The sequence below is a fragment of the Phoenix dactylifera genome, chromosome 8, assembly GCF_009389715.1.
Source record: "Phoenix dactylifera cultivar Barhee BC4 chromosome 8, palm_55x_up_171113_PBpolish2nd_filt_p, whole genome shotgun sequence".
NCBI classification, from domain to species: Eukaryota; Viridiplantae; Streptophyta; class Magnoliopsida; order Arecales; family Arecaceae; genus Phoenix; species Phoenix dactylifera.
This window is the reverse complement of record NC_052399.1, coordinates 13,700,505-13,722,925: the sequence shown is the minus strand read 5'-3', so window position 1 is coordinate 13,722,925 and position 22,421 is coordinate 13,700,505. Positions and strand designations below refer to the sequence as shown.

The following is a 22,421-nucleotide window of genomic DNA, read 5'->3' as shown; positions in this document are numbered from 1 at the left end:
TCTCATTGTTTGAGATGTTAAGAGATTGTATTTAGAGGCTAGTTTAGCGAAATAACTAATGGTCAAATATTAGTTAGCATCTAAATATCTATTGTATTTGCTCTACTATAATTAAAAAGGGAGTTTTATAATTGAGAAATATCACTTTGACTTGATTTTTTACTATCCTCCAATTAACTTTAGAATATCATCTATGATAACATGTCAAAAATTTTTAACCCTTGTTAGTTTTTTTGTTTTTTTTAGTTTTTGATCAAATTCAAAACCGAATAGGGAGAATCTATTCAAAAGCTAATCTAGCATATCTAAATCATTTCAGGATTCCAAGAATTTTTTCCTGTTTAGAGCCTGTTTGGAAAATCCAACCCAACCTATGGAAATCGGGCATATTAATCCATCCAATCTCTTTTTTTTAAAAGGCTCATCCTAGTTTAATCCCAAATCCCATGTATAGATCTACTGAAGTGCAGAATGAAAAGAAAAAAAGCCTATAGAATTTTTTTTTATCCCACATAATTTGGATTGGAGAGGGAGTACCGGGTATCAATTTATATATTTGTTATTATATATATATATATATATTAAGCGTTACTTCATAACTTTCACTTTAATTTTTTTAGAAAACCTGTTTCTACAAATTGTTTTATATGCTCTTCTTTGTAACCAAATATTACTTCTTATTAACTTACATAGCACATCCACATTTTCTTGGATGCATGTAAAATAACGGAAAGGCACCATAGGAACTATTACGATGGCCACTATTATTTATCTTTGGAATGGTTGCCATCTTGGAGGATGGTTTGGACTGATTGGGTCTCTCCTTTTTTTTGTGATTCTTTTTAAATATTTTACCTTACCAAGCTTCTCAGGCTGAGCTATATTACATTCGCTGGCTTTAGTGGGTCGGATTTGTCTGTTCTGAATGCAATTAGCACTCATTTGGTGCATAAAAAAAATTCATCAAAATATTTTTTAAAAATATAAATTTTGACATGTTTGATTGATCATAAAAAAATAGCGCATTCCAGTGTCGAGCATCTAATTTTCTAAAAAATTGTGTAAAATATCTATTATACCAATAATAATAAAAAAAAATCCATGGTTTTTGATAGCACATGAATATTTTGAAAAAAAAGTAAACCCTAATTCCTAACCAGTGGAAAAGTAGATTTCTATATCCTCATAGATCTTTTTCATAAAAAGTCAAAAAAAAAATATTTTTATAGAAATGTTTTTTCTTATTAAAAATTCTAACTATATAAAAAGCATTTTTTATTTTTCTAACTATATATATATATATATATATATATATTAGTAGTACGGTCTTCGGGTCCTCTGGAACCAGTTGAACTGGCCATCTTGTATATATGATTTATAAACCTTCGTTTTGCTTTCTAGCACAGCTGATCGTTAAAAAAAGCAAATGTTCTTGTCTTATTCACTTTTTTTATTTATGTTCGTGGTTGCACGTTGCCTCCTAGAGCCAACTGAACCTATAAATGTTCGGTCCCCCTTTTGCTCCTCTCGTGTTTACATTTAGGACTCTAAAGAGTAGGAACTCTATATGAACTCGTCCCACATTGCTTTTTTTTTTTTTTAAGTTTATTTATTGGAGCTTTAAATATGACAAAATGACATTCTTATTTGGGGAATAGTAAGATTGCATTCATGCAATCATACTCATGTTGCTATTGCAGCAATAGTAATTACTAGTATGTAACAAGTTATATAACAATTGAGGATTCTTTTGTTTGAATGTTTTTTTGCTAAAAAGTTGATGTCTAGATATATGATATCTGAAAAAATAGTTTTTGCATATCTGATCGATCATAGAAAAGTAGCACATTCCAAACTATCTTAGACTTACTTGAACATCTATTCTTTAAGAAAGGTTATGTAAATTAAATATGCTCTTAATAAAGAAAAAAATCTTATTCCCATTTTATCTAAGAGCTTAAGAATGTTTTTGAAAAAAAAAATTCTTAATTTTGATCCAGTAGGAATCAGACTTTCCCATACTCTTTGTAGATTTTTTTTCTTTTTTATGAATGTGTGAATTTTATTTCTATAAAAAGCTACTTTTCTATTTTTCTTCTTTAAAAATTTCAACGCCAAATATAATTTTTTTTTTAAATTTTTATTGACCTCATTTTTTCCTTCCAGCAAACCAAAGAGGACATTATCTCGTGAAAGACCCTTGGTGGAAACTCTTGGCAAGCAAATTGGCTCCACTATTCTACAATAGTGCAAGTTTACGTTGGCTGTTCATGTAGGGGCAAACATGCATGCCTTCGGCAGGTTTGAGATACATATCCACCCCCAAGTTCATTTGGTTGCACATTGAGAGCTCTCTATGCGCATCTCATGGGGGCAACCATGGCCATCATAACCTTAGCCGGATCTGACACTTCTTGTTCCAACATCTTCTGCAGGAGCACTGCAGTTGTTTCAACACAAAAACGATCTCACTTGAGATGCCAAGAATAATGTGGCTCGACTTTGTTAGTAGCTAGGTTCAAAGGAAAATACCATGCATACGTATCACAACCTTCTTATAAGTTGAAACAGTGCCAGTTTTTCACTGCCTAACCCAACCCAATTCTTTGCGAATCACAACAGTACTTCCCAACCACATAGAAATGTTTGAGACACCTTTGGAGCCATTTCATTCAACAGTGCTTACAATGGTTTGAATGTGCTATGGCGTAACTAAAGAGCCCAATATATTGTAATCAAGGGGGAGTGGCATCATTCAAAGTGGCTCATCTGTGAGCTCCATCACCATATTTGCAAGATAACATGTACACTAATAACAGGAAATTAAACTGGATACTTGGTTTTACCATGCAAGCTGCTTATAGACGACGCATAGCACTCAACTGAGGGAGATTTTAGGAAATAGGAACCGAAAGCTTCATTGCATCAAGAAAGATAACGACGGCAACCCGCCCAGGAAACAACAAACACCCTAAAGCTGCCACAATTCCATGCTGGGCATCATCGCTCGAGCTACGTACGTCCAAATAACGAACGTTATCATTCGAAGGGTTCCTTCCAATACCACAGAATATATTATATATATGTAGATATTTGCATTCCAAACCACAAACCAAGTCCTTTTCATTTGCCCCACAACTTCTAACTATCATCACAAACACTACAAACAACTACAAACCAACTAAACAGACAAAAACTTTGCTCTTTAAACAACTAAACAACATACTTAGTTACGTGATCAAATTAACTGAGATCCACCCATATATGTAATTCAACAGCGCACACAGAGAGAGAGAGAGAGAGTTTAGAGACGGGTATTAGCATTAGCGGCTGGCAACGAGGTTATTAACAAGGGCGAGGGCGTTGCTGGTGAACTGTTTGACCCGGAGAACCTGGCGGCCGACCTCGGCCTTGACGGGGCACGAGCCGACGCCGTCGAAGCCGTCGGTGCAGGTGTCCTCGTTCGTCAGCGCCGCGCTCATCCACGTCTGGGCGTTAGAAACCCGCCAAGCCACCTCCGGCCCCTTCGCCGCCTCCAGGCCCTTCAGCTCCGCCGCCGTCCTCCGGGCCTGGTCCGCCGCGTCCCCCAGCACCTCCGTGCAGTCCGCCAGAGCCGCCGCCACCCGGCCGGACGCCCCGCGCCGGAGCAGCTTCACCCGGCGAGCGAGGTCGCCGATGCGGGCGAGGGTGAGGTTGGTGGCCAGCTGGGCCACCTGGACCGGGCTCTCCTGGACCGCGCTCGAGTAGCCGGCCATGGAGGTGAAGCAGAGCCGCGGGTACCGCGTCGCCCCGCAGCAAGCGCGGATGAACTCCGTCGAATTCCCTCCGAATCCCGGCCGCTTTGCCGCAACGGCGGTGGAGAAGACGACGGCGGAGAGTAGGAAAAATGCGAACTTTTTTGAGGCCATTTTCGGTTCTGGGAGAGGATTTGGGGATTTGGAGCTTGGGGTTCGCAGCGATGCAGGAGAGCCGGGGGGGCCTTTAAGTAGTCGGATCTTGGGCGGCTTATATTACTGTTTTGCCCACGGTCGTTGATCAAAATTGCGAGAACAACATCCCATTGTGGGGCCCAGCGGCTCAATTATATGGATTGGCTTCATTTCCAGAGGGCACGTTGGATGCAGGATCTAAAGGATGTCCCGTATTCTGGACCATTTTGTCAGGTCGCACCGATTGGACGGTCTAGATTCATCCGGACGGCGAAGCTGTCGGTTGATGGATCTCGGGTCCTTCGTTAAAGTGCGTCAGAACGCGTTAAATGTAGAGGAATCTCAAAATCCGATTGGTGTACCAATGTCAGCTTTGTTCGCACTAAAATAAAAAAGAAATCCAAAAAATAATTTTCTGGGCGGTGGATTCGTCCACGTCCTCCATGAGGTGAACGACCGGTGGATGATTGCTTTAATTTTTCAATTTGAATGGTAAAAAATAAATAGATAAAGAAATTGGATGGCTGGCGTGAGCATTTGCGCCGCACGCGCACAGGCGTGGGGAGAGGAAAAGGGAGGAGATGGCGGCGCGGGTTGGTCGATCATCCTTGATATGCGGCGTGTGATGCGTCAAAACAGAAACAATAGGTGGGACCCACAAGGTGGTGGGTGCCACCTTTTAACTCTCCAAGGTGGACGAAAAGTTGAAGGTCCTCCAAAGTTGGTGAAACGCCATCTCCCCATTCACACCCCATAATCCTTAGAACTAGATTGTGATTATGGCCTACATTTTCAACTCAGTCTTGCCTGTTATAAATCAACAACTTTGATAAGATTCAACAAAATATTTTTGGTACACATCGAGAGTACAGTAGCTGATTTGTTGAATGTAGAATCAGTCAGAGTTCGGATATAAAAAATATCAAATTCTAAACAGATCCGACCCGAAGTCTGATTAAAATATGAATATAGTTTAGGCTTGAGATTTGGCTCATGATAAGCTCTAGTTAAATGTTAATATGAAAAAAAGAATAAATAGAGGCAGATGTCATGGCGCCGCAGCGCTCATTCAACAAATCTGATTGGTGTGCAGTGGTTTGATTCGGTGTAATCTTTGAATACTAGAAAACAAATAGTTAATGTTAAGATGAGGCTATTTATTCTGTTGGTAACAGGGAAATGAAGAGGCTGATGTGTGAATGGAAAGCGGTAGATCATTTGGATTTGCTTAGCATGTATTAGTTTATTGAAATTGTAGATGGCGGTACCGAACCTTCTATGGAATTGAAGGGTTGATCTACAAAAGAATTGGCCATTGAATTATCAGAAAAAATTTCTTTATAGCAAAAATCCTTTTGGAAGGATTTGAGTAGAATGATATCTAACTTCTAGATGATTGGCATTATATGCATCCTGGTGATTTGGGACTAGGCCAAAGATCAATGGGGAGGGCTAGTATAATAGTTTGATCTGGTTTGGCTGGATATATAGTAAATTCTTAGCTTGAAACCAGCCCTGCTCAGTTTGGTTAGTCTTCAGGCACAAAGTAGTTCAAGTTATGAAGGGGGAGGGGGAGGGGGAGGGGGTGGAAGAGAGGGGAAGGGAGGAGGAGGGGGTGAAGGTGCCCAAGGAATTCATACATAAAGGCTTGTGGAGATCAAATCTTCAAATAGATAGTAAATTATTTTCTGAATTATTTTTTTTTTTTGATATATCAATTTTTTCAGTTCGAATAGATCCAACCCCAATCTACTTGAGGTAGATGCCACTTTATTTCGAAGAGGTGAAATGTCTATACTATGTCAAAAAGATTGTTGGTGGCCTTTGGATAATTTGCCCATAGTGGAATACTAATTTAGTTCTAACAAAAGACTTCATTATCTGGTAGTTTCGGATGTTGGCAGATTTGACCGATGAGGCTGCACTTTGAAAATAAACCTGCAAATAGAAGTGGCTGCTAAGTTATGTTTCTCCTCCTCCTCCTTCTTATGTCTCGGCCTAGCTTTCTTGCAGTAAGACCCTCGAAGAAGAGGTGGCAATTAGTATATATTTTTCTAACTTTATTTCATGCACGTATGTGATCACCTTTTACGCATTGTGACAAAAGAAAAGCAAATGATTGATCAATCCTGATTGGTTCAAATCTAGCCCAATCTTGTTTGCTAAGGAATCTAGCCCAATCTTCGTCATGGCACCGTGCCCATCTCCTTCAATGTCTCGTCCAAAGGAGGTGTGATGATGGGCTATTGAAGGATTCCGTTAAAGGAAAGTGACCGGGACGTATCAAATGCGCTATCCCCTTCATTAGTGTCAAGTTTGATCACCTTCTTTCAACTAAAAGCTTCAAGCCGAACATGGTTTCGTGCAAAATTTATTCACTTGCTGTATAACATATTAAAAATTTTGGCGAGAGCAAAAGACAACCATGGTCCGCAGATTCTTTAAATTGTCCAAAGTTGCGTCTATTATTTAGAATACTCTTAAGGTGCATTTGGTTCACGAAATTGGAATCAAAATTGGATATCCCCTGGCGTGTTTTGGTTCGTAATCGGAACCTAATGAAATTCAAATACTAGAAAAGAGTAAGGATTAGATTTTAGAGGACCGAGGCATTTCTATTTTCTTCTGAAATTGGAATGGAAACATGACTTCCTTCAATCAAACGGTTGGAATGGAAGTCACTCGTTTTTATTCTCATTTTAGAGTCCAACTTTTTTCTAACTAAATATGTCCTTAATGTTTTTGTTCGATTGATGGAGAGAATAAGCTTCTTCAAGATTTTTCATAAAGACAACCAGTCAGCCAATAAGGCAGCAGGCTATGGAGATTGGAGACAAATGGAATCGCAAACTACGGTCTTTACTTTGTTCTAATTTGCGAGTTACATAGTGGTAGGGGATCTATTTGTGGGTGCCTTTACTTTGCCCTGATAGATTAGTTCATAGTGAGTGAACTAGACCAAAATTGTAGAATATTAGGACAAGTTAGAGATCATGCATTTTGTGATTCCATGGTTCCATTTCAATTGAGCCTTGGGCAAAACTTGAGCCCCACTTATCTCCAACATGAATATAGGGGAAGCAATTCACCCACCTAGTAACACATACATGCATGGACAAGTTATAATTGCACCATTTATATGTGCCTTGTAGACAACTTCAAATGTTTTTACCCTCCAACAAGGTGACATGGATGTCATATAGGCATGCAAACAATTCACTTTCAGATCAAGGTTCTGAATCCCACTGCAGCACTCCCATATATTAAAATTGTTACAAAGGTTCTGAATCCCACTGAATATGATGGCTTTAATTAGATCAGAACATAACACAGTTAAGTGGGTCCAACTTAAGATGCTATGTATACATTTCCAAGCAACAGCACGATTGGAAACTCTTCAGGCTTGTGAGGATGACTGCAGTAGTTTGCATGGTCGATTCCTTCAGTTTTACCAACAGTATTCTTGACACATGAGACTTCTAGTTAAGCTATCTCTTCTCATGATTGGTTCCATCAAGTGTTAAAGAGCATAATATGCAAGCTTGCAGCCACAAAATTTTTCCAAGATAGGATGCGAAATCAATTGCAAACTTCTGGTCAGTACAGAGACCTTTTTTTTTTGTTTTTTATCAACTTGAGGAGCATTGCAATATAGAATTTTCTTGATAGTGCTCCACCAAATCAGAGATTTGTGACATACACAAGCTGTTGCACCTCCGATCGATGTGCTCAAAGACATCAGCGATGATATCAACCTTCCCCAATCTTGATGAACACATTAGCTTTGGGTTGAATTGTGGGTTGAATTGGGCTTTCTTTCCTGCTTGGAGAGAAATAATCATATTAGCTTTGGGTCTATATCCAGAGGCCTATTTAATTAGAATCCCTCAATCTTATGACAGATTCCTGAATTAGTGGGCTATGATGGGTCGATCCCAATGGGCCTGGTCGGGCAAAAAAAAAAAATCAAGCCACTAAACAAATACTTGAAAAACATTTTTAATCTGCTCTCTGAATTAGTGAAAAAATTCAATGAAATCTGCGGTGCTTCTTCCACCATTGAAGGCAGCTTCCCACTTAAATAGAGGTCAAAAAGCTGATTTTTGTAGTAAAGTGAATTCTTCTATAAATAATTTTTATAAAATTTAACATAGAATTGACTTTCATATAGGCTTAAGAATAGTTTAATCATCAAAAGTTTTTTTTAATGCGACAACTTGTGAACTAACTAAAATAATTGTTAAATATATCTCAAAATATTTTTTATTGTCTTAACAAAATCATAAGATAGAATGGACTAAATGTAATAAATAAAGAATGCATGTTATGTAAAAGCAGAATATTTGTTACAATTATTTAATATAACTTCTAAAAAAATGAATAAGAAAAAAATCCGATCAACAAAAGGGCAAAATTATTCACAATCAAGAAGTAAACATGCTTACTCTAGAATTCTTATTGTGTAAGAAATAGATTAATGCTAAAGAGACTATACATACATAGTAGGCTAGATTAGCATTTCCAATTTAAACTTATATTTCATTAGAAAAACAACTATCTTTTTGGAACTAATCATTCAATGGTACATATATTCTGATCATACATAAATAACTAACAGTTCTATTTTATGAACCACAAAAATAAATGGTAATCATGTAAATTACTATATGCATAAACATTAAAATAGTAGATAAATTTAGAAGTTTTATTAGGATATCAAACTATATGAGCTTTCAATAGATTATCATTTTGCATATATTAATAGCGTTGAATATGTTTGGACAGCACGGGTGATTTCAAACATTGTTATTAGGGCATACTAAGCAATCAGATTTGCAATCTTTGACCTAGTCAGTAACCACTTAGATACAATTAAGAATCGAACTTATGTCCACTCAGCCACTAAGACAAGAGTTGTTCTTAATGTTTTATTATACTTTTTTAAAACTTGATCACTTCATAAATATAACATTTTTTTCATATGTTATTTATTAATTCTCTTTATAAAAATCAGTCCTTTACTAAGATTAAAAAAATAAAATATTTCAATTTTTCATCATGATATTTTTAAAATTGTTGTATGAAATATTTTAAAAATTAATACATATGATATATTCTTACATCTTATATAAGTTTTTTTACAAGTTCTCTAACAAAATATTTTTCATACAAATCTAATTGGGCAAATGATCCGACCTTTGGCTTGGCTGGCCTATCTCCATGTGAGTTTCATAAATATAATTTAGACTCTTACCTAGTTAGCGTGCATTGTAAGCAACCTTGGTATGTGATTCCGTACCCATCCTTTATAATTATATCATTTATATTAATTTTTATTATTGAAATATGTTAAAATCCTATTTATATCTGAATAATATCTGATCTTTATCCGTATTTAAACAGAGAAAATATGGATTTAACTAATATCTGACTTGTATCTTATTTCTTTAGGATAAATATGTATGGATATAGATATGAATATACCAATATTTGATCCATATCATATCTGTTTTCAGCTTTAGGAGCAAATCCATAGGCTATAGCAATCTCATCATAGCTTGACAGTGGAGTTTCTCAAACAATAGTCAATTACTTTCATTCACTTTTTATTGAATTCTGGTCTAGAATTGGGGTTCAGATCCACAAAAAAGTGGGATCCGGTTAACCTTTTCGAGTTGTTGGTTCCGAGCTTTTTGTAGTTGAAGTTTGATTGGTTTCTTAAGGCTGATGGGAAGACAGGAGATTGCTTTGCTATTCGGGATAATTATGGAGGTTAATAGCTGCTTCAATTCTCCTATTGGGAACTTTGGGCCTGTTATTTAACTCAGGGGTGCTTCGGAGGGTATGAAAATGGTGGTGGTCAATCTCTTGAGGAGGATGATGCCATTGCGGCCATCAAATGGAATGAGAGAGTCGGCGACTCAGCTCATCCGCTCCTTCGAGAAATTAGGATCATGAATTCAACTCTTGATCTTTTACACTTCGAGCGTGCAATCCAATGCTGTCAACCATTTTTCATGTGACACTTTTAGAGCATCATTTAAGGATTATAACTTTATGTATGCATGTATGCAGGTAGGTAGGTAGGTATGTAAATATTGAATTTTTTTTTAAAGATAGCGCTGGTATCGAACGAATTATTTAGTTTGCGAAATTTTTTTTTTCATAATATTTGTTTTTTAGAAGTTGATTTTTAAAAATATAATGTGTGAGAAAATGGTTTTAACTGTTTGGTTGATCATGAGAAAGTGGTATATTCAGCATTATTTTTGAAAAAATGGTATGAAATATTCATTATACTCTTAATAAAAAAAATCTTATTCATAAATTTTGATGACTTAAAACTAATTTTGAAAAAACAAAAAATTTCAATTCTGAACCGACAGAAAAGTAATTTTTATATCTTTTATAGATTTTTTTCATAAAATATTAAGGTCTTATTTTCATAAAAATACTTTTAAAAAAAAAACTCTAACTGAATATATATATATATATATATATATATATATATATATTAATCTGTTGATCGTATATTTTTTCAATCTATTCTGCGAACCAAATCAGTTCCGTACACACATGTGCATTGGGCTTGTCTCACTTTTTTCCCCCATAGCATCCGCCGATTCCTCGTCACGGGAATGTCGGTCTCCTTTACGTTATTTAACCAACTTTCGTTTCTTCATTCTAGAAGCGAATCTTCCAAACCCTTCCTCCTCTCATTCTTTGACCCGATAGACTTCCGTCTCATCAGAAACTTATCCCTCCATCTCTTTCTCTCTCCTATATTCCTCATACCATGTGAAGCCGTTTTTAAACGGTTAAACCCCAACCCCAACCTCAAAGGCTCAAACAAAACCTCCTCCGGTGAACGCCGCCACCGACGATGTCGCCGGTATTGTCCTGCGGCCTGGAGTGGGTGGTGTGCGTGGGATGCGCCCGCTGGGCCTGGCGGCGGTGCACCCACGCCGGCGCCCGCGACAGCGCCGCCTGGTCCCCCGCCTCCCCCGCCGACTTCGCCCCCGTTCCCCGCGTCTGCCGCGCCGTCCTCGCCTCCTACGAGCCCGACCTCGCCCGGCCCCGCTGGGCCCCCGCCCGCCCCGGCGGCTACCTCATGGACCCCGCCGCCGTCGCCAAGCGCACCTCCCACCCCGATACCGCCGGTCGCTGCCCTCCCTACATGATCTACCTCGACCACGCCGCCCGCGAGGTCGTCCTCGCCGTCCGCGGCCTCAGCCTCGTCCGCGACGCGGACTACCGCCTCCTCCTCGACGGCCACCCCGGCTCGTCGCCCTTCGACGGCGGCTACGTCCATCGCGGCCTCCTACGGGCCGCCGTCTGGCTGCTCAACCGCGAGGCCGACACCATCTGCCGCCTCCTCCGGGAGAACGGGCCAGATTATAGCCTCGTGCTCGCCGGGCACTCGCTGGGGGCCGGGGTGGCGGCGCTTATGGCGGTGGTCGTGGTGAACCACCTCGACCGGTTCGGGGGTATCCCGAGGAGCCGGGTCAGGTGCTATGCCATCGCGCCCGCCAGGTGTATGTCGTTGGATCTCGCGATCAAGTATGCGGATGTGATCCACTCCGTAGTGCTGCAGGCAAGTAAAGGATATCTTCTCTTGCTGCTTTTTTAGGTTTCCTTCTTGTGAGCGCTTTAGAATTTATTAATTAACTAAGTTGTTGCTATTTAGTATTTAACAGGAAAGATTTAATGTTGGAAGGGAGAGGAGTTTATAAATTTGAACTGGGTGATCAAATAAAGAAGGTAGTGATAGATCAAATGGATGTTTTTTTCGCTGATTTGGAGCTTTTGTGTTGTTGATTAGATGGCCAGTTAGACATGCAGAGAAAGTTTAGTGGAGAAAGATTTCTTATGATCACATACAGATGAATTTACAAGATTGTTTAGACTTTGAGTTCGAGTTAGCAAGGAAATTAAAGTAGCTTTGAACTGGATTTTAGAACGAAACGGAAAAAGAAATATTTTGGTATGGGATTCAATAATCTGGGTTTTTAGATGAATTCTGGGATAGGCATAAGCACGGAAAATTGGTTACTGAAAGTGCAGTCTATAATAAAAATGATGATAAGGAAGTAAAATATGAAAACCTGGCGCCTTCATCTACACAGGGCCTAGGAGTCATCACGTAGCTTTGAAAAAGTCAGTACCTTCAGCATGAAGTCACAACATGGGAAAGGAAAGTAAACTAAATTCATATTGTAAATATTGGCTATAATTGTCACCTTCATTATATATACAAATAAATGTTTGAAAATGCAGTCTAACTTCAACTATAATAGGCTTCAAAAGGTCTCTAAATTGTTGCCACATCAGTTATTTCAAGTCGTTCTGTGGTGGCATTATGGCTCAAGATATCTTCAAGATTAGCAATGAACGCTTCTATAGATGCAAAGTTCATGCTGACCAATCAATGAGTAATCATTTTATGCATCTTTTCTCCACTTCTGACTTGAGTGTAGAAGTGAGACTTATCTATATACGCAGCTGGAACTTGTTTCATGTTGGTCTTTAGCTGTAAATTGATGGTTCAACTTTTCCGGGACAGTCCTCAATATTACCTAATTGTTACATAAATATCATGGTTTAAGTATTAGTGTTTTCACCTGAGAACATTTACTTTCTATTCTTTGTTTTTCTCAGTATTCTAATAACGTGTCAAGATTCAATATATCCTCCAAGTGATTGGTTTTGACGCGTTAATTCTGCCATTCTAGGATGATTTTTTGCCAAGAACACCAACCCCCTTGGAGCATATTTTTGGATCTATTTTCTGGTAAGTCTTGAATTTCTATACTTCCAAACCCCACGCAAGCTTTTTCTATCACTTTCCTCTGCTTCTATCTTTTTTTTATATATATTTGAGGTAAAATTGAAATAATTTTATTCCTTATTGCTTTGGACAGCTTGCCATGTTTATTATTTTTCGTTTGCATGAGAGATACATTTGTATCGGAAGATAAAAAGCTTAAAGATCCAACGAGGCTTTATGCTCCTGGTCGAATGTATCACATCGTCGAGAGAAAATTTTGCAGGTACTAAAATATTAATATTGCTAACTAGTATTCTGGTCAAGTGGCTTCTGTGATTTAAAGATCGCAATTGTCTCAATCACCAATGGAGCACATAAATTGCAATTTATGCATATTGCCTTCTTATGGATGCTTTGGATTGGATGGAATATTTCAATTTTAAAATAATGATACCTTGTTGAATGTCTCAAATTTGTTGAAAAGCAAAAATCTTGTCTATACATTCTAATCAGAGCTGTAATTGTTATGTATAGGAATAGGGGAGGGAATTGTCTATCTTATGCTCTTTAGAAGGTGTGCATTGCTTGTTCAAAAATCACATAGACCACTCTTCATTTCACAGATAAATATGATATTCCTTTAATAATAGAAAAATTCCAAACAATTGCTATTTTTTATTTATAACTCTTAAGCTAAAGACTAACTATTTATGTTTTTCTGGTATCTTGGGATTTCTTATATTCCATCCTGCAGAGCTTCCTCTTATCCCTTTTCACCATTTCTGTTCAGGTCTTCCTTGATTCTTAATTAAGATTCTTTAAGCAAATGAATTCTCCTCCTACTGTATACATACATGATTTATTGGCACTCTAGAAGTTGAAGTCCAAAAAGATTGAGTTCCAAGAGAAAACCAGTTAGAGAACAAGGGGTCAAACTTCTATCCAAAAGGAGTGATGAACATGATTGATCTGATATGTAATTTTTTCTCGATCTGGTATATAATTTTGTCTTGATACAGGTAAGAGCTGCCATGACATTTTGCTAATCTCTTTAATATGTGGTAAAAGGATGCCATTTGTTCATTGATCCAGAATTTACGGTGTTGTGATGTTATTTTCCAGCATTGCGATGATCTGGCATTTAATCCATAAATTCTTGTTGGGATTCTATTCAAAAAGAAAACAGAATTCATTACTGCGGTGAATCTAGGCCCTATTTGGACTGACTGACAAATTATCTGTGCATAACATTCCCACAAGGAAGTTAATGTGAAAATGATTGTGTGAGAGGGGAGTTTGAAGGGATTGGGGAAAAGATGGAAGGAGGCTGTGAACCCATATCTCTATAACCAAGAATAAGTAGAATCACCTTTTTATTTAATTCATTATCCTAATTTTTTGGGATTAATTTTGTGCATAGCCTCCCTAATCCCTTCAAAATCTGCTCCCACAATGGCAGCTGCTACTTAACTCCCTCCTGTGTAGGGATGTTATGCATGGTTAATCTGTCCATGCATCCAAACAAGGCCTTAAAGTGCTTTTAATGGATGCATCCCATATTTTTATACAAGAAAATAGTGCTTTGATCTGTGAAAAGACATTTGATTGGATGTTGAGAAAAGTTTGTGGGCTGTCTGAAATGGCACCCGTTTGATGCCTGATCATATTCAAATCAAGACTTATTCATTGTGCCTTTGGACTTTTCAGATGTTTGAAATTCAAAGGTGTTACTGTAATGGCTTATTTTGACTGCTCTTCATCAGACTTTTGAATCAGTTTTACCAGTTCCTTGAGCTGACTATTGTTCTCAAATCAGTGCAAGCTGCAAAATTGAATTATTGGAAATTAAATGATTAGTGTTCTGAGATTCATTGCGGGAGCAGATTCAGATTTAGATATTTAGAAGTAAATGATAGACTTTTTCCCTATTTTACAAAAGGTTAATTGGATATACTGTGATGAAGCATCTCCTGGAATTGACTTCTGTCATCGAATCTGCTACTGAAAATTCATATTATCCTACTATAATCACCAAAATTTCAGATTATGTAGCTTTCTCAAACCTTCTGTCAGTTTGGGATATCTCAAACCCTCTCCAAAACATTTGTAGGTTTTTCCGCATCTCTCTTAAACCTTCCACACAGTGCTGCTGGTGATGTGTAATAGCACAGAAATAAAAAGAGAATTGCATCAGACAATCAGTTGTCTGAGACAAAAGAACAAACTATAAAATGAATTCTGACTCATAAATCATAGCATTGCTCGGTTCTGTTACATAGTTACCAGTCTGCTGAAATATCTATTAATGCTGTTAGATCTTTATTATAACATAAGATGTTTTATCATAACATAAGTTTGCTATAGCACATGAAAATTCCCATCTTAGATTTGTAAAAATACTTCTGTCTAATGAGCTGGCTTTGATAATCATGTAGATGTGGGAGATTCCCTCCTGAGGTGAGAACTGCTATTCCAGTTGAAGGAAGATTCGAGCATATTGTTCTGTCATGCAATGCAATATTTGATCATGGGATTATTTGGATAGAGCGAGAAGCAGAGAGGGCTTTAGAGGTAAGATAGCATCTATCTTCTATTTCTCTGTAAATTAGGTGGATATTAACTTTTGTCGTGATCATGGAGTAGATTTGATACTTTACTTGTCAATTCTTAATAGTATAACTTGAAATCATTTATCATATGCACAAGTGCTTCTCAAGCAACATGATAAGGATCAACGCTAGAAACTGGCTATAAGAGAAAATAAGCAGATTCTTTCACTCAGAGGTTCATTTTTAGTTGGGTTCACCAGTTGCTTAGGCTAGACACTTAACATTTCATGTCTGGTTTGATACTTTGATTATTTTGTTCCTGGTGGATTTCCTCTACTGCTACCAGAAGAATCCAAACTTTTTGCTTGTTGGACCTGCTTAGACCTTCAAATGATGTAGCTTAAGTATAGAGTAAGTGAGACAGGAACAGGAATATGAAACAGACAGAGCCATAGGAACCTAGCATTTCTTGGAGCACATTCAGCAAAAGTCCTTCAGTTGAGTGTGAAGGTTAAATCACTTTCTTTATATATTATGCCCGCATGTCCATGCCAGCTAGTTCTATCTTTTGTAAGGTCATCAATTGTACCATCTTATTGTACTTATTTGGGGATCCATCCAGTATAGCAATATGTAGGACTTATCTTAATCAATGAATGAGTATTCTTTTATTAGAGTTACCGATTCAAAAGTACTGGAACTCCTAACCTTCATTTGCCCCCGCTTGGTCGACAACATAAACTAGTTAGCTTCTGTATACAGAAGCCAGCAGGCAAGTCATGAAAGTCAAATAAGAGGTCTATGAGCTCATAAGACATAATCTGTAAATTCCAACTGTTAATTCAACTCTTTAACAAATGTAGGTGTTAACTCCATGACTCTGGCTGCTCTATTATATGATATGAATTATGTGAAAGAGGGAGCATGAATGGAATTAAAAATAAGAATGAGAAGTAATAGTTCCAGAAGATATGTGTTGGGAGCTTATAGGAAGTTTTAAAGTACTAATGTATTTTTTGAAATATGGTGAAGTCAACTTATGGTACATGGCTTGGTTATTTATAACTAGACTCATAATTACATGGACACAAGCATGGGAGCCAGATTCCAACACATGATAGAGATTTTTTTCTTTGTGCGTGCATGTGTGTGCGGTTAAAGCAGAGTGTTGACTTATATAAGCAAAAATATGTAAAATATATTTGTCAAAAAAGGTAAAGGAATTTATAAATAAAAACAAGGGTTTTTTTGCATGTATATCCTCCTAAATATACTAAATTGCATAAAAATCCTCGTAAAATTACTATTTGTATGTATATCCTTATTTTTTTTATATGTACCCGTACCATCTAATGTCGTTAAAAAAATAAACAGCCTAAAACTAAATTGATTGAAATTTTCTTATGGGTTGATATGCAAAAAAAGTTATAAGGGTATATGCGCAAAAGGCAACTTTACGAGGGTATTCATGCAATTTCTCATATTTAGAAGGGTATACATTCAAAAAAATTCATTAAAAAAAAAAAATCAAAACTCGGCTGGAACTTGCCAAGTTTTTTATGATTCAGTTGGATCAACGAGTCAAAAAAAAAAATTCGAGCCACATTGTCAATTTTCTTTTTTAAGATCTTGACTCGGTCAAGTTGGAATATTATGCGATCATTTTAGTAATGCTATTCTCTATTTGATTTTGATATAATTATCATTATTGAATCTATGATATCTATATATTCTTCATTATTTTTAACAGATTAAAGCATATCGAATTTAAATTAATTATAGATGCTTAGATTAGTAAAATATTTTTTAGTGATTTGTAGATGTTGAGTTGTTTGTTTTTTATGCTAGAATTTCGTAAAAGCAATATGGTTTATTTTATAAGAGTTGATATTAATATGAGATCATGTAACAGGATAATATTAATCTTTTTTTGTCATCTTTTTTTTATTAAGAACAACTAAATTATCTTTGCTGGATTTTGATCATTTTTTGTTAGATTTGTTTAAGCGTATGCCCTCCTAAATATGTGTAATTGCATGAATACCCTTGCAAAGTTTTCATTTGCATGTGTGTCCTTATAAAACTTTCTTTTTGTGGGCCTACTCATAAGGCTATTTAAGTCATTTCAAATTTAAATTATTTATTTTTTAACAGCGTTAGATGGTATGGGTATATATATAAAAAAAGAAAGAAAAAGAAGAGTATATATGCAAAATAAGTATTTTACGAGGGTATACACGTAAATAGTAATTTTATGAGGATATTGATATAATTTAGTATATTTTGGAGGGTATACACGCAAAAAACCCCTAAAAACAAAGGAATGAATTTTTTGAACATTTTCATCTTTTTGATGATTGTAGCAAGTTCTTGAAATTCAGCGTCTAGTCATTCTTTTACATAGTATAGTGGACAGCATTTCAACAGTCTTATTTGTTGGATTTCAGTTGGTCTTAAATTTTGGACGGATTGTTTACAGTGCTTGAAATAACCTAAAAGCTCCAATGTTGTTGAACATTTGTGAAATATTCTGATGCTTAATGGATCAAGATTTGAAAACAGCTTGTACCTTGGTGGGATCTCATAGCAATATATGACTCTGGCAGTCTGTTTCAAGGTGCTGGAAGTTGGAACAACCATAGACTGGAGCACCTGCAGGCCATAAACTAACTGGAGGTACCTTAGAAGGCAAAGATGAACTTCCAGTTAGCATCCCATAGAAAAAGCATTAAAGATCTGTCAATGAATAGTCACTATATAGAAATGAAGCCACTTATTACATTTCTGTTATTTTTGGAGAGTCTGGCATGCTTTGCAGCTTCATCACCCTATATATCATGACTATTCCGAGCAATGCCATATAAAATATCATCTTCTAAGTAAAGGTTGAAAGAAATAGCACTAGTCTTCCCAAATCGTACTTAGTTAAATTTGATGATAACCTTTTTACCTGAGAAAGAAAATATAAGCTGCAGATCAATTATCAATCTTTTTGGATTCTCTCAGATCATGAATGAAAGAGCTGAGGAAACAACTCCTCCAACACAGCAAAGGATGGAGAGACAATCTCTTGACATGGAACACAAGGATGCACTGGAAAGAGCAATGAGCTTGAAACTGCTGCATGATGTGGCTCCAGCTGAAGAACCCTCTCTTGACGTGGGCCCCTCAACCAGTGATGAAGTAACCTCAACCAGCGACTCCACATCTAGTGGGAGAACCATTTGGGATGATCTGGTGGAGCAGCTCTTAGACGACGATGAATCTGGGGATCCCATCTTGAAAGAAGATTCTAGTTTTAGTTCTACAATGTCGGATCCTTTAATAGAACGATGACTTCGAAATGTTTGTTATCAGGTAAAACAGAGTTCTGCACTACATCATTCTTTTCTCAAACATAGTCTAACAAAGAAAGTGAAGCAGATATTACTTTAACTGGAGGTCCAACCGTAGGAATCTGTTCTTTGTCATGCAAATCATTCTAACGTTGTGTATAAGAGAATTTTCCCCCCACTTTTCTGGTATATATTTCTCATACCATTGAGCTATTGAATAACATTGAGTTTTTAAGCAATTATGAACTCTCATACACGGTATCCTGATGTTTACATTCATTTTGTGTGTCTTGAATCTGGTTTCACTCTGTTCTTTGGTTCTGCACTTGCTTAAGCTTGTGATTGTTCTCTCTTCCTTTGTAATTTTCTTTATCCATTTGTACTATCACCATTTCATTTGCTGAATGAAAGTGATTAGCACTTTGCCGAATCTTCTTTTCTAAAAAAAAAATAAAATCACCGAGCCTTGAAACAAACATGGTCAGGTTGTAAAAGAAATGTAGATTTCTTTTGTAAATTCTGAACTAGATCAAAGAGTTAGAAGAAGGGAGGAGAACATATGTAATTAACCATAAACAATTACTATTTCATACTAGTCCTAGAATTCGTACTTTAGTCTTTCTCATGATTGCTTGAACAAATCTTCAACAAAATTACGAACTAGAAGGATCTTTACGTTGACCATGGATTTATATGGAGGATTCTGCTATCAGTGAACCCAAATCGCCCGTAGATGCCACAGCAGACAACATGTGTTGTAAATCCAGCACTGGATCCAAATGGAAACAAATCGCATCTTTCAAACAAACTAATCAGCATTTCTAGAAATTTCTAATTTGTATGACTCATTATGATACCATCCAAGTCAAACCATTTTAATGGCTGGTTGATCTCCTCTGCCACCAGATCGAACACGTTGCAGTGAATCAGATCTCTCCTGGATAAAGAAACTAATCAGCATTTCTAGAAGTTTCTAATATGTATGACTCATGATACCATTCAAGTCAAACCTTTTAATGGCTGGTCGATCTATCTGCGACCAGATCAAACACGTTGCAATTAATCAGGTATCTCCTGGACTTTTTCCTCTCCTTGGATCCTTCCAGAGGAAACATCATCAATATAAGCAAGCTCCAGTTTTGGCGACTATTCAAAACTCCTAGACGCGGCTACCGCGCTGTAGTTGCGTTCAAACGTTTCCACACAAAGCCATGATTCAGAACACGAAGTCGTGTGTTCAAACTTTTCATTGTACCATTGGACTCTTTCTCGTGAAAATGTGGTGCAATGATTCAAAGCTAATTTAGGAAATTCTTCGAGAAGATGAAATAAGATATGATTTATGGGCGTTATAATCTTCAACCTATATCTGTTTTTTTTATTATTTTTTTGTTGAAAAACAAGGATTGGTTATAGGAGGGTGAAAAAATAGATTGGTGAAAAAAAAATTCTACTATCCCTCCGAGAGTCAGTCCAGCCTAATCATTGTCAAAAATAGCATCCCTCGCGTGCGGAGACTACATGGTTGACTATTTCTTTGGATGGCTCGCTTTTCTTTGGATGGCTCATGCTTTGCTTTTACTGAACTCTAAATATCTAAAGATAAATAGTCGATTTGTGTATCACTAATTATGTAAATCCATGACGAAAGGCTGACCGCCCTGCAATTTTTATGCATATAACCGGTTTTTGTCAGGATTTGACACAGAGTTGAAGCCAACTTCACCCTCCAAACAGACAGCCAATTACCAAAACAGCAAAATATCCAGAAGCAGTTCCCTATGGAAATTCATATACTAATCTTCCTTCTGTAGGAGATCTACTCATGAAACGAATAGAGATCGCGAAATAAACAAGCAAAAAGCTCACATGAAAAGTTCATCCCAACAAGATTTCATAATATATTTACATAACCACTAAGAAAACCATAAATACAATCACAAATCAAGACCAGTCATGGAGAGCCAACTATCTCCTATTCCCTACCTTCTCCTGCAGCCAAGTCAGTGATGGAAAGCACTACAACTAGCTGGAAATATACAGAGGCAAAAGAAGGAGGAGAAAGAAAAAGGTCATCATCTACGATATATATATCCATCCTTCTGTATGGGACTTCCCAATCCCATCCTCCTTCATCGATCCCCTACCGAAATGGCTCTGTCGACCCGGCCGAGGGGCGACCGCGAGAGCTGCCTCGAGAGTTCACGAAGGACGGGCCTGGTCTCTAGCATTTGTAGCAGTGACTGGTCTTCGATCTTCTCAACCTCCTTCTTGATCCTCCTCACTTGGCTATGAATTGGGACCTCTGCTCCATTCCTCGAGCCCCTGTTATGCTCTCCTTCCGGCATGCTCTTCTCCATGTCTTCCTTAGCCCCAGTCTCAGAGAAACAACCTTTCATGCGTGTATTACCTTCCTCTTACTCTTTGTTTGGGGGACTTTCATTTATATACTACAAGGAGAGGAGGGGAGAGGGGGAGGCATGATTTGTATCAGTTGAGAGGTAGGAAGGGAAGGTGGTGGGAAATCTCTCTCAGTTTGGAGAGTTGGAAACGGCTCTTTTTTGAACCATTGGGGTCGAAAAGGAAGCAAAGGCCAAAACCGGTCCATCCAGCTACTTGGACTGGGAAGTCCGCTAAATATCCGTCCCATTTTTACCATACTGCCTGGAATTTTTTATGGGTTTACAGCCTTCCAAATCGACCGAACCACCGTCTCGGTTCAGGAAAACATGAGTGCGTTCACACGCTTTTAAATGGATTGTGAGGTGCGTGGAAATGATCAAAGCCGGCCCCCGTGTTGCTTTTTAGTTGATCGAATCCTCCCAAAAGAAGGTTTTCTGCAGGTGGGTGGGTGAGTTCGGATGACTTTTGCCTGTAATGATTCATATTTACCCTCCAACCTGTCCTTGTTTGCTTAGGTTGTGAAGTTAAGGAGACGCATTCTCGCGAAGACGTTGTCACGAGGTATGCGACAACGTCTTATGAAAAGAAGAAAAAAAATTGGGCTTTGATTTCACCGAAAGTGGTAGCACGGTGGAAATAGAGCTTTGATTCAACTGGAGTAGCCTAGATTCGAAATGTGCGGACATTGATTAAATGTGGAGACTGGATGTTCCCTGCCTGGTTTGTCCGGTAGAGTTGCTATTTGGTCTGCTGTTTACTTAGGTGGTGCTGGTATACCGTACTCATAAGGGGACAAGGTTACCACGTTGGTGGGGCTCTGCCATGGGTGGGGAGGGTGTGAGTAAAAAAAGTTCTACCTGTATTGAACATTCTCCAGCAGAGAGGAGGCCCAATGGGGGTTGCTACGCGGGTGAGGTTCTCCTCGCCCCCCTCTTTCCTTTTGTTGCACCAAAAATAAAAAAAAGAAAAAAAATACAACTTATTCTATATTATCTAAACCCTAGAGATATTATATCTTATATAAAGTACACCATGTGGCCGTGTACATTGCCAATTGAAGCTACTCGTTTCTGTAGCAATATAGATGAATAGGGTCTGCAAGAACGAGTGGTTGTGTGAGGATTCGTGTGAGCATGTATTTAGTCCCACATTGATTATTCGCTGGATAGATCTTAGGTATTTATATAAGATTGAAAAATTCAAATAATATGTAGATTGTTACAAATGATTTTAAAGTTTAAGATTTAAGATCACTAGAAACTATGTCCTCTAAAAAAATTATTCTCAAAATATGATTAAAAAAAGAAATTTGGTAAGGTGGTTGAGGTTAAACATATTTTTTCTTCTTCATTGTGTCGATATGGACCATTATGCCACCTAAATGGTCTCTAACTCAAATTGGCAATTATTTAAGTATAGCAAGGTAGGCCTACTGCTA

At 37.5% G+C, this 22,421-nt stretch overlaps 3 protein-coding genes across 3 annotated transcripts; 1 reads left to right on the top strand and 2 right to left on the bottom strand.

Annotated features, from left to right (window-relative positions):
* Positions 1-3,055: 3,055 nt before the first annotated feature.
* Positions 3,056-3,971, bottom strand: LOC103695796 (21 kDa protein-like). The gene has a single exon (XM_008777212.4). It carries the CDS (start codon positions 3,906-3,908, stop codon positions 3,324-3,326), a length of 585 nt encoding a protein of 194 aa, XP_008775434.2. The 5' UTR covers positions 3,909-3,971; the 3' UTR covers positions 3,056-3,323.
* A 6,668-nt stretch (positions 3,972-10,639) lies between these two features.
* LOC103695804 lies at positions 10,640-19,007 on the top strand. Its single transcript, XM_008777224.4, has 5 exons — positions 10,640-11,523; positions 12,662-12,720; positions 12,851-12,979; positions 15,132-15,267; positions 18,252-19,007. The coding sequence occupies exons 1-5, from the start codon at positions 10,813-10,815 to the stop codon at positions 18,579-18,581; spliced, it is 1,365 nt and encodes a 454-aa protein (XP_008775446.1). The 5' UTR covers positions 10,640-10,812; the 3' UTR covers positions 18,582-19,007.
* Positions 19,008-20,344: 1,337 nt separating this feature from the next.
* Positions 20,345-21,137, bottom strand: LOC103695812. Its single transcript, XM_008777231.4, has one exon. It carries the CDS (start codon positions 20,977-20,979, stop codon positions 20,713-20,715), a length of 267 nt encoding a protein of 88 aa, XP_008775453.1. The 5' UTR covers positions 20,980-21,137; the 3' UTR covers positions 20,345-20,712.
* Positions 21,138-22,421: the final 1,284 nt, after the last annotated feature.